Source organism: Anguilla anguilla, chromosome 5, assembly GCF_013347855.1.
Source record: "Anguilla anguilla isolate fAngAng1 chromosome 5, fAngAng1.pri, whole genome shotgun sequence".
In the NCBI taxonomy this organism is placed as follows: domain Eukaryota; kingdom Metazoa; phylum Chordata; class Actinopteri; order Anguilliformes; family Anguillidae; genus Anguilla; species Anguilla anguilla.
The window spans coordinates 9,582,146-9,595,234 of NC_049205.1; the positions used below are offsets into that span (position 1 = coordinate 9,582,146).

At 42.4% G+C, this 13,089-nt stretch overlaps 1 protein-coding gene across 9 annotated transcripts in view; it reads left to right on the forward strand.

The window, feature by feature from the left end:
* Nucleotides 1–5,757: 5,757 nt before the first annotated feature.
* The window catches only part of fat1a (FAT atypical cadherin 1a), a 73,335-nt gene continuing 66,003 nt past the window's right edge, over nucleotides 5,758–13,089 (forward strand). For 4 of the 9 annotated variants that reach the window (XM_035419983.1, XM_035419985.1, XM_035419986.1 and 1 more), the window contains exons 1-2: nucleotides 6,806–7,676; nucleotides 9,533–12,827. In XM_035419983.1, the coding sequence (XP_035275874.1) occupies nucleotides 9,560–12,827 (3,268 nt within the window). In that variant the 5' untranslated portion in view covers nucleotides 6,806–7,676; nucleotides 9,533–9,559. Of the gene's footprint in view, nucleotides 6,061–6,805; nucleotides 7,677–9,532; nucleotides 12,828–13,089 lie in introns of those variants that run through there. The other 5 variants (XR_004765495.1, XM_035419987.1, XM_035419988.1 and 2 more) reach the window with 2 other exon arrangements.

Here is a 13,089-nt window from a genome sequence, read left to right on the forward strand (position 1 = left end):
GAACGGTAGAATCTCAGCCGACAGACTTCTATGTCTATATCTGAAAGACGAATCGTTCTCATTTTGTGGGCATCCAGAGAAGACGGCCCCTTCAAGTGAGCATGCAGCGCTGTTATGTGGCCCTGCTCATCCAAACATGGAAATCCCAGTGGAAAATTCTCTTTTGCGCTCAATTCTGACACAGTTTCTATGGAATTCAGATAAACTGAAAAAAGGCCGTTGAAAAAGAGCGCATTACCCAACTACTCCCAAGAAAGCATCGATGTACGGCCAAGGACCCAAAAATGAAATGCTTTATTTTGTTCATCCCTCATAAAAACAATATTGTTAATAGGCTACATGGTGAAAATCTAAATTAAAAAATCTAAGGAATGTATTTATTTTTATGTTAAAATGTGGGAACGATACCGAGATCTTGCCACTTGGTCGACATATCTACTTGCAACAGTACTCTGCAGGCTAAATGTAGGCTACTGTATCTTATTAACCCAATAATTAAATGCCTCAATTTAACATGCAGGCCTATGTATTGTATTGGTGGATTTTACAAACTAAAAATACATACCTCCGATTTGGGACAATTAGCGTAGACTGTTTATATAGCTAACCCTACTGCCTTAAGGACTTGAAATTGTTAAACACCCCGTAAGCGTGATTTGGCAAACACGTTAATCGAAGCTGCTGCACAATAGGCTACCTCATTGTGTCCAGTTGAATGGAAGGCATTCTGAATCTTTACATAATCCTGCATGATAATGACCTGCTTGTTTGACGTTGATACCGCGATTATTGCAAAGCACCCTCCAGACAACTCAAAGGGCAATCATTATGCGTCTTAGATAAGATTACCCTGCTTGGCTCTTCACAGGAAACTCTATAATCCAAATAAACACCACACAGCTTGTACAAATCCAAAAGCTACATTTGTGGGTTGAATCAAATGTCATGTAGTTGAACAAACTGCATGCTCGATGTTTGGCGTCAGTGTCCAAAAACCAAAATGCTGAGAAAGACATGGCTCAGACATTAATTTTGTGGGTAGATAAATTAATAATTAATAAAAATTCTAAATTAGATCTTAACCCATGAGTCATTTTTTGCAGGCTTTACGAGTACCGATCACACCCACACAAGTATAACAGACGCAGGCAAACAAAACATGTAAAATTCAGTTGAATAAATATTCAGAGCTAAATCCAATTCTGTAAACTATGAATATTTGAAAATGACTTGGCTGCCTAGGTCCATTGGGTCACAAGAGTTTTCTTGACAGGGGAGGGGTGTGTGTGTGTGTATATGGGGAGGGGGTGTTAGTGTTGAAGTATATATTTATATGCAGCACATCTCCATCATTTCCCAGTTCCAGACTTCATTAACTTTTTCTGAACCTGTTATCACATTATGTGCATTTTTTCAGTGCATGGAGAGAGAAGGATGCACAGGAAAGTGAATCGGACTAAGGTAGAGGTCCACAGACTGATAGAGATACAGGCTACTTTTAGTTCAGGCAAGGAACTGCTTCCCCAAAAGCAAATGAAAGTGAGTGTCATTGTACTGGCTGTGGGCATCAGTTCACAGTTTGTAGCAGTTTGTACTTCCTACTTTTGAGAACCCACATCTGAATGAAGTTGGTGGACTGTTTGATGGCACACAAACCTTTATTATGAGAATTTCCTGTCATGAAATTTTGCACTGGATAAAGGTGTCTGCTTTCACTCAACTGAGCCCAAGGAAGATTTGCTATTGAACCCAGATCTGTTAGCAGGGTAAACACCTTCTGGCTTGCCTTAGGTACGACAGAGCGACAGCAGAGGTAGGTCAGGGAAATTGCACCTTTGTACAGTAGCCGGTCCTGGCAATTCAGCAGTTTTTTTTGGTTTGTTTTTCACAGTGCAACCTACCATTTGTTGTTATGTGAAACTAAGTTATGTAGACCTGTTTCAAGTCCTGCACGTGCATGTACAAACTCACACCTAACAACATATTCTTGTTTGTCAGCTTGTCATTTCTCCCCGTTTCCCATGTTTTTAATCTGCACTGTCCTCCCTTCTGATGTGGTTTTATTTTCCAGAGATGCTGTCGGAGCTGGACGAGAGTAAGACCTCAACCCTCGCGGTAATGGACCCGTGCCTAGCCATTTATTATGTAATTGGTTTGAATGTGGATAGCGAACTGTGATTACCTGGAGAGGAGCTTTTTACCAGTTTGCGTTTGCTTAAAGGTCTGTTTGGCCTCGTCATTCTACTCACTGAAAGCTATAGATTTATAGCGCGTGTGGTTTTGATTTTTCAGAATGCAGCCAAACATTTTTTTTTTGTGAAAGTGAAAACTTTAAAAAGCCGCATGTGCTATTGACATGGTGGTTCAAATTACTTCTAAATTCAAATTGAGTCTCTGATTGAACAAAAACAGAAATGACCCGAAGATGTTTTCTTGAATTCATTGAATGAATAATGCATTTTCTGGTGAGTACACTCATTATGAATAGTGGAGCCACTGCCATTCTCCATGTCTGTACCATCCTGCTTTTGACCTCAACGTAATAGAAATTGCCTCTGCAAGGATTTTCTTAGATAATCCCCAGCTTCACTCAGGAAAGTTAAAGGACAGACAGACTTAAAATAGCAGCTGTTGCAAGCTGTTTGTCACATTTGTCCAGTGTTACTAAATGATACTTTATATTTAAAACACACACACAAGGGCACTAAACATGACCAGCTAGTGCCGAAGCCCATGATTCTTTAAGTCTCGTGAAAGCGTTCGCTAAGTTGGACATCACTGGCACGGGACAGTAGCCTATTGATTTGCTGTGCTTGAAGGTTTAGATTACTTCACATAAAAGGGGGTGGTGGGGCTGGGTCCCCAAATACTGTTCCGGGTGAAAGCCGGAACAATGCTATCCAATTTGTTGCTGCTTTGTAAACTGAAAAGGTTACTGAATGTACGTCTCGATCATCCGGTTTTTCTCTCCCGCACAAAAACAACAGCCCCGGAGGTTTGAATTCCAAGGCGGCTGGGAGTGCTCGGTTTCCTGTGACATGAATCGCCCGGTGCTCCGACGCCGCAGGCGTTGTAGAGCTTTCCTTTTCATCCAAAAGTATCAGGTGACGAGCTGGAAGGCGTGCAGAAGAATTCAAGAAAACGTCAAAAAAAAAAAAAAAAAAAACTTACACTTGTGTTTAGTGAAATACAAGCATGAACTGCATACTCTGGAAAAACATGCCGCCCTGCTATTCCCTCACGCAGTGTTTGCATCTCACGTATTGGGTCTTACACCTGAATGCCCCCAGTACATCAAGCCAATGACTGGATCTTTCATTGACTGCTTATGGCATTTCATTGCCAATCAGGACTAATGTACCACTTCTACGAAATGCAGTCCCAATTGATCTTCCCATTTGAGTCTGCCAGAGGAACAAAAATAACTGCTACAGAAGGGTTTGTATTTGAAATAAGGTCAAGGTTATTGTCTCATTCTTGATTAGTCGGTATCGGAAAATCTAATTGCTGCTAATTATCTCTGGCTAAACAATGATCTTCATGCTCCTGTTCAAATACATTTTCCTCTCCAACGTTTTATGACTTAGATTTCAATTGATCAAGTCCAACTCTTCTTGCTAGTCAACCATCCAAATGTTTGCCTCTTTTTCCAATTATGGAAAAAAAAAAGTCCAGTTATGAGTATAATTAAGCCAACGAAAGCTCTGTTGTGTGTTCTGCTTAAAAGTATTTCTCAACGTGGAAATGGTACTTCCCTCCCCAAATATACAAATTATTGGTACCCCATGTGTCCCCTGTATCCCCCTGTATTGTTCGGCTAAAGAATACCTGGCAGGTTGTCAGGGTTCTAAGTGTAGAATCTTAGCGAGACAGGCTAGTCAGGGTCAGTCATGCAGTCAGCTTGATGCATATGAGCCAGTGGCATTTATAACAAATCTTATAAGACTGCAGGCACAGACAACTTAAAAATGAATGTTCCATTATTTCTTTACTGGGCAAGCAGGCCAAATCAAGCATGACTCAACCAAGAACAGAAACCAAAATCTCCTCATTCATCCATACAACTCCCTTAACCTCTAAAATACCTAAGACCTCTGCCTTTTAAAAGATTGATTCAAACTTTTCTTGTAAATTTATTGTAACTATATGGAACTGTGTAGATATCTTACAATGACTCGTACATTGAATTTTGCATAATGGATGATACCTTTTCAAATGTTGGACACGTTTATTTTTATACACATTTATTCAATACCTTATTGTTTCTTACACCATTGTGTTGTGGACCTACATGACTGTACACAGCAAATTTCCTGCAAGCACAAAAAGGATCCCTATCTGCTACCTCAAGTTCCACAGTGTCTTCAAGGATTTTTAACCCTGGTGCTGGAGGGCTACAGTTTCTGCAGGTATCTTTCCATCTAGGCACTTAACTACCTCATGTCTTTAGTCCACTTCCTCAGTTTTGGGGTGTTTGTGGTCTTAAAGGAACCTAAAAAATGGCATGGATTGTGGTCCTCCAGGAGTTAAGCACCCTGACTAGGCATTGATGCAAAGTGTCCCTGATTGGTGCACAAAAAAATTAAGATATTGATGAAATGACACAATAACTTAACACTTTGCACATGAAGACATTAGACAAAAGACACCTATGGCTACATGTTCTTGTGGGGAAAAAAAAGTTTTGACTTATATTTTCACCACATCGGTGTGTGTCTGTGAGTGCGGGTGTGCATGCGTGTGTTGGGGGGCAAGCATAATTCTTAAGGAGGCAACATTAACATTAAAATGCATAAAAGAGGAAACCAACAGGTACATATTTAAAAACTGCAGATTGCATGGCAACGCTCTGAAAACATGCTTCACATTATGTTGGGTTAGCTGAGGATGCTTTATTTCACAAAAAAGGAAAAGGTGTGGTTCAAGGACTTGAGTGGAACTGAAGAGCATCCTGAAAGAGGCTTCTGTCAGGCCAAACAGTAAACAAAAAGAACAAAAAAAACAAAAACAAATCGTGGACACACACCCATCGGGGCTGTTGCTTTTAAAGACTGTAGTAAAGCTAAAGCTGTCCGCCAACCCAACTATCGAATGTCTGAACACTGGCAGTATCAAAGACTCGAGAATCACCTGACCGGAATCCAATTAAACGTTTATGTGTAGAATCAGGGGACAGACGGTGCTTTTGAGAAAAGCCTTCAGCGGATACGCTCTTTGACGGTGTCAGGGAACCAAGCCCCAGAGATGTGCTTCTCATTTAAGTAGCCTCCGGGTGAATATGGCTTTAATGAATGTTATCTAAAGGCGCATTAAGCACCAGATTTTCCATTGCATTAATATTTCTGGGTATGCATAATAATGTCCATGCATAATGCACATATGCACATGAATATACATATTTTCTGTCGGTAAAATTGGAATACAGCGCTGCTTATTATCCTGCAAGTTAGACTATAGGCTGCAGGACTTCAGTGCATAATTTAGCTTTAATTTATTGGCAGGTTTTTCTTCATTAAATTGCAACATATTAACTTGTTTAAATGGTATGCAGGTAATATTATAGCACGTTTTTATCCCGGACAATTTCGTAATATATATATATATTTCATTAAATATTTAATTCTGTAAGAAATCCTAAGTTTGCTGAAAACCATACGTTTCTAGTTGCAGAAAACGTAGACTGACTTCACTCATTGCTCTCCTACATTTGTATAGCTGTTCACAGGCTATCAATACCAGCTCTACAGCAATGACATCACAGCGCCCGTAGCTCCGGCATCCCACAGCGACACACTGATTCTGTTCTTGTGTAAGGAGTTGGCGGAGCACATAGCCGAGCGAGCGGATTTAAATGTACCAGACTCAATTGTTAAAATGTCGGTTCTGTGGATGTCGAAGGTGGTGGAAATGCGACTAATGTGGAATTCCCGGTGCTGGAATTTATTTTAGCATGCGACTTCATTTCTGCGCGAAATGCCCGCCTGCGCAATTCGCCAACATTTATTTGGCTTCATCTGAACTATTCTAACTTAAGAAAGCAGCATTCACCCAGCTGGTCTGGTAAGTAGGCTATGAAGTGAAAATGCATGCGTTGCCTGTTGTGAATGTAGACTGTTAGTTTACTGTCCTGTTGCAATATGGTAGCAATACAATTGCTATTTAAAAAAAACAAGAACAGTAGCCTGCTACTACTACTACAAACAACAACAATGATAATATTATTATTATTATTATAACAACAATAATAATAATAATAATACAAATAAATCAGTTTATAAAAGTTACCCAAATTAGAGCGAAAAAAGAATCCCAGTGTTAAAGCCCACAGTTCATCGATTGGTCTTGTATTTATCCCAGCAAATTCTAACAGCATGTATTCTGAAAATTTCATAGCCATGTTCTAATTCAGACGAAAACCGTACATAGCCTATAGCTAAAGCGACCAGAGCGCACAGATCCATTGAAATTCTAGGGAGAGAGCGCCATCTGCGTCGGCAAAACCTGCAGCGTATGACACGACTGCGATATATCCCGTGGTTTACAAAATTGTTTTACGTTATATGCGGTACATTTCAGTTTGTGAGGGTGTATGACATTCTTGCTTACATATCTCTGCGCAGGTATGTTGTCCATTAAAGTAGTTTAGATGAGATAAGTTCGCATGAATCCGCTGGACCTCTGATATATTTGATTCAATGTGAGGGAACTGCGCATGCCATCTCACAATTCCTAAAAAAAAGTGCAAACGAGGTTTGAGGACTAGCGAGTAGACTAACAACACTGATGTAGGCAGAAGCGCATTTTCACAGGACACTGACTGGACTAGAGCAATGCGCAAATGCTGCATTAGAAAACGGTCGCCACATTTAGTGGATGATCTATAAATGAACTTTCCTGATCAGACTTCATTTAAGAGCCTCGACACTGTACTGTAGCTACATAGTCGAGCACATCTCCCTGTGCTTTTGTCTAGTTAATTACAACTTTTAAACCACTCATCTAAGTTAGGCTAAGTTAACTGTAGGCTGTGTTCAGCGTACACAAATCAGAAGTTACTTCGTTCAAATACTGAAATGCAGACTACGCGTGTTTTAAAAGTGTTAATTTCTGCAACATAGAATAAAGCATTGCTTATGAGAAACGTAATAATTCGGTCAACGTGAATAATAAAAAAGTACTATGCTGGAGTAGGCTATTCTGTCAGTTATAAAATGAATTCAGTGAACACACAGGTACGGCAGGCAGGTAGTACTGTATTTTCCCAGTATTGCAGGGAACAACTCGTATCTTCTTAAATCTCACGGCTCAGTTTAGCGACAAATACTATCGGTTATCGGTTTTTCTTTAACGTTGCATGTTCAAAACCCCTGCGCGAAACTCACTTGGAGAAAAACGCGCACGCTTAACTGAAATCGGCGAAGTAAAAAGGGAGCAAGGATTCTTTTATCTTCATGCCAGCGGAAAGTAGATCCGGGCAATCCAAATGCGCATTGAGATACCAGGCGCATTGAGAAGGGGGGAGAACGAGTGGGAGAGGGGGAGAAAGCGAGAGCAGGACAAGAAAGAAGAAAAGAGGAGTGTGCGCACGGGGTCTCAAAACTGTGATCATGCTGAATGTGGGATCTAATAAAACATATGAAAACAATACAAATCGACGATATTGATGCGGGTAAACGGTAAGAGAACGGGAACGAACGTGTGTGTGCAAATTTTTTGGTCTTGCTCGAATTTTGCGGTTCTTGCTTGCGCAGAGAAAAAGTTGAGTCGTGGCTGGACAGACTCACTCACAGCTATGCTAAGTGGCTAGCTACCCACATAGTTAGCTAGCCGGTGCTTTGTAGTGATCGAACAAGCTAGTTCTTTAACCGGTTTCTTTTTAAATATTATATTAGCTTGTTACCTAAAGTTTTAGTGAAGACAGTGTTACGGTCCGATTGACAGCATTTCGCCAAGTTATGCGTCGTCATAATTCTAACAGATTTATTGACGGTGTTACGATTTGTGCATTTGTCTGCGTATCTTGACTGCTTTAAACAATATCCAAAGCTTTAGCTAGCGACATCTGGTTTATTTACGGCAGTAAGGTTGCGTGAATTGAATAGAAATGGATTCAGGAGGGGGATGGGGTGTAAAATGAAATGGAAAGCACTGATTTGCATGAATCGGTTAAATGCGTGAATGCATTGGATTGATTTATTTATTCCACAGGGATATTTTTCATAAATATAAAATATTTTATTTATTTTGCTACATTGCCAGATCTTAAAATTTGTGTTCAGTTCTTTTCCAGGTGGCTGTTGCCTACAGTTGATTTCCCCTTATCTTTATAGGTATGGTAATTAACCCTATAGATCTGCCCTAAAGGCACGAATACTTGAAGCGAGAATGTCCGCTTCGTTTGCGGGAAATGTAACTTATTTGGTTAAATCTAGCCTACATACCAGATTGTGGCGCGGGTATTACTGTTAAAAAAAAAATAAAATATATATATATATATATCTAGTTTGTTCGCTATCGCCAGTTTTTGTCGACTTGCAGGAAAGCTAGCGACGCGGTTTATTTTACTGAATTAGAACTTAAGTAGTTAGAGCTCAGGCTGTAATTTGATTGTTTTTTTAATGTTCAAATTCTCATCTCAAGACCCCGACGGACTTCGGTAACTGAGCGCTGGGCTACTGTTTACTTTGCTGGCTAAGTAGAGTAAACCAGACAACAAAAACTTAAAACACAGAGCTCTTTTATCTAGTATAGAGGCTGCTTTTAATTACTGCGTTAAATTACTATTATTGGTGTATGCTTTGAGGAGCTATGGTAACTCCTATGTGCGTTTAACAGAACGAACGCGCAATCTAACAACCGTAATGAATGTAAACCAACGTTCATCCTTTGAACAGTAAAAGATTTTCTTTAGTTAAAAAAATTATGACTCCATCAATATTATATTCCAGTTTCCAAGTATATATGGGCAACGTAGCAAAAAAATAAATCTTGGTGGTATATCATTTAATAATGATGAAATAATGAAATGAAAATAAAAATGAAATCATGTCAGAATCTACTCGGCTTTACATCTTTAAATAAGCCCTATAGTATTCTTTAATTTTTAAAAATATATTGTTGTTGGCAGCAGCTATATGGGAGGAGAAAACATTTCTTTTGCTTATTCATGACGATTCCTGCCGTTTCTCCGCTACATGGCAGCGCAACTGCAGTTAATCAGCTTCACTGAAACTTATCAGGAAAGAAAATTAATTGACTCCAGCTTGGAATAATGTGCAGTATAACCCACCCCGCACCCCCCCCCCCCCCCTTCCCTGACACAAAATCTGCTTTCCCTTTTGATAACGTTTCTTGTTAGTTTAAATAGGTTGTGAAAACAGCCCTTCTCAGTCTTCTCCAATAACACAGGCTTGCCTTACCTCAGTCTGTCAGCTGAGAAAATGCTTATTTATTCTTCTAAAATTCTGATATGCTTTTGGAGAACAAGTATGCATATGATTAAATTGCATTTCTCTGCCCCCTCCCCCCCTAGGTTTGGTGAAGAGTGCACCACGGCATCATGGTGAGACACTGGACCTCACTACTTTTAACGGTCTTGCAGCTCCTCTGCAATTATGGCGGGAGCCAAGGGATGCAGCAGCAGCAGCTGTTGCCCATGCAGTTTACACACCCACTGTACAATGCCACCATATACGAGAACTCCGCGGCTAAGACTTACTTAGAAAGCCCCATCAAGATGGGCATTTACATTTCAGACCCAGCATGGGAGGTAAAGTACAAGATAGTGTCAGGAGACAGTGAAAACCTCTTCAAAGCTGAGGAGTACGTTCTGGGAGACTTCAGTTTCCTGCGCATAAGGACCAAAGGCGGCAGCACCGCCATTCTCAATCGGGAGGTGAAAGACCACTACTTGCTCACAGTCAAGGCGGCAGAGAGGAGCACCAATGCAGAGGCCCGCACCAGGGTCAGGGTCCAGGTTCTCGACACTAACGACCTCAGGCCGCTGTTCTCGCCCACCTCGTACAGCATCTCCCTGCCGGAGAACATGGCCATCAGAACCAGTGTGGCCCAGGTCACCGCCACAGACGCGGACATAGGGACAAACGGCGAGTACTACTACAGTTTCCGGGAGTGGACGGACACGTTCTCTGTCCACCCCACCAGTGGCGTGGTGACGCTAACCGGTCGGCTGGACTATGCTGAGACCAAGCTGTATGAACTGGAGATCCTGGCGGTGGACCGTGGCATGAAGCTGTATGGTAGCAGTGGTTTCAGCAGCATGGCAAAGCTTACTGTGAGGGTGGAGCAGGCCAATGAACATGCACCTGTCATCACGGCTGTTGCCCTGTCCCCATCGGATGGTGACCGAGACCCCACGTACGCTGTGGTGATGGTAGAGGATGGCGACCAGGGACCAAACGGGGAGATAGCCTCACTGAGTATTGTGGCAGGAGACCCTCTACAGCAATTCAAGGCCATGAGAACCAGCCCTGGAAGCAAGGAGTACAAGATAAAAGCAGTCCGAGAAGTGGACTGGGACACCCAACCCTTTGGATACAACCTTACTTTGCAAGCTAAAGATAAAGGGAGCCCACCTAGGTTTTCCTCTGTTAAAGTTGTTCATGTGACCTCACCTCTGTTCAAAGTGGGGCCCCCTAAGTTTGAAAAGAGTGTTTACAGGGTCAACCTCAGCGAATTCGCCCCTTTCCACACGCCTGTTGCTATGGTGTCAGCTGTACCAAAGTATCCCCATTTGAAGTATATGTTCAAGTATAAGATGGAAAAAAATCGGTTTGATCTAAATCCAGACACGGGCTTAATTACAACAGCTGGACCGATCCATGCTGACTATGCTAGGGGATACGAGCTGGAAGTCATTACCAGCGATAGGAAAGCCTCGACTAAAGTAGTCATCAATGTGATTGATGTGAATAACAACATCCCCGAGTTTAAGCAAACCTCTTACAAAGCCAGTGTCGATGAGCACATGCCGGTAGGGACCAGTGTTCTAACGGTCAGTGCTAGTGATCTCGACAGTGGAGAAGATGGCTATGTCACCTACAGCATCGCTAATGTGAGCCCCCAGCCTTTTGTCATTGACTATTTCACTGGTGTTATCAGCACCGCCGAGGATTTAGATTACGAACTCATGCCAAGGATTTACAATCTTAGAGTCCGAGCTTCAGACTGGGGTGCCCCCTTTCGCCGAGAAGTCGAGGCACCTGTAACGATCACACTGAATAACCTGAACGACAACAAGCCAATGTTTGAGAGTGTTGACTGCGAGGTGACAGTGCCGAGGGATCATGGCGTCGGCGAACAAATAGCCACCGTATCTGCCATCGATGCCGATGAGCTACAGTTGGTCCGGTACGAAATCAAGGCTGGCAATGAACTCGACCTTTTTGACTTGAACCCAAACTCGGGTGTGCTTTCCCTGAAACAGTCGCTGAGCGAGGGAGAGGGGGCGAAAGTGTCCTTTCACAGCGTGAAAATAACAGCCAGTGATGGTGAAAATGTCACCCCACCGATGACTATGAACATCAGTGTCATTACCGCCCGGAAACCGGTCCAATTAAAATGCGTTGACACTGGAGTCGCTGCAATGCTGGCAGAAAAGCTTCTTCAGGGTAGTAGAATCCACAGCCATGTGGAACCTGAGGATAACTTCTTAGACACGCATTCTATCAATCGTTTTGCACCTGAATTTGCGGAGTCGTTTCCCAGTGCCATTGAAGTCAAAGAAGACCTTCCTGTCGGGGCAAGAATCATTCTGATTAGTGCCTCGGATGCAGATAGTGGTTTCAATGGAAAGTTAGTTTACGTAATTTCTGGCGGAGATACTGAGAGTCGGTTTGTCATCGAAATGGACACCGGTTGGCTTCAGGTTTACTCACCACTCGACAGAGAAACAACCAATCACTATACACTGAACATCACTGTGTACGATCTAGGAATACCTCAGAAGTCCACTTCACGTCTTCTGGATGTCAATATTCTGGACGCAAATGACAACAGCCCGGAGTTTCTGCAGGATGGCTACTCTGTTGAAATAAGTGAAAGCACAGAGGTGGGGACAGAGATAATTCAGGTGCAGGCCACAGACAAAGACTTGGGTGCCAATGGGGAGGTCATATATTCGCTTTTGGCTGACACTGATCAATTTTCAATTGATGAGCAGACGGGTGTTGTGAAGGTGAAAAAGCCACTTGATCGCGAGCTTCATCCTGTTTATGTGTTGAAGGTTGCGGCACGTGATCAGGCCATGAACGAACCACAGCTGATATCGACCACATTGCTGAAAGTCAGTCTGGAGGATGTCAACGACAATCCACCAAAATTTGTTCCTCCCAACTATCGGGTGAAGGTGCGAGAGGACCTCCCCATTGGTACAGTGATCATGTGGCTGGAAGCTCACGACCCAGATGTTGGTCAGTCTGGCCAGGTGCGCTACAGCCTGGTTGACAATGGAGACGGAAGCTTTGATGTGGACAAACTGAGTGGGGCAGTGCGGATTGCCCAGAATCTGGATTATGAAAAAAGGCAGGTGTACAATCTCACGGCAAGGGCCAAAGACAAAGGAAAACCAGTCTCTCTCTCCTCAACCTGTCGTATTGAGGTGGACGTGGTGGATGTGAATGAGAACCTGCATCGTCCTTCATTCCCCTCTTTCGTGGATAAAGGGTTTGTCAAGGAGGACGCACCTATTGGCACCTCGGTCATGAAAGTCACTGCAAAGGACGAAGACAAGGGTAGAGATGGGGAAATTAGATACTCCATAAGGGATGGCTCTGGCCTTGGAATATTCACCATTGATGAAGAAAGTGGTAAGTTTCACCCCCATCCGTTCTTGAAAAAGTTATTTAGCGTAGTATGACAACCTTGAATAATTCAAGATGAAATATGTCCATATAGCTTCTGTAACTGCAGTGATCAAAGTTTGCATGAAAAGCTTAAAAGAGTGGTTTGTCAGGGGAAAGAAACTCCACAAAAACTGGATCATGCATGTTTCTTAATTAATGTGCGGCAGTGACGCATTTGTTATGTCGGTAGTCTATGAGCTGTGTGATTCCTCCTGTTTTTTTCTGG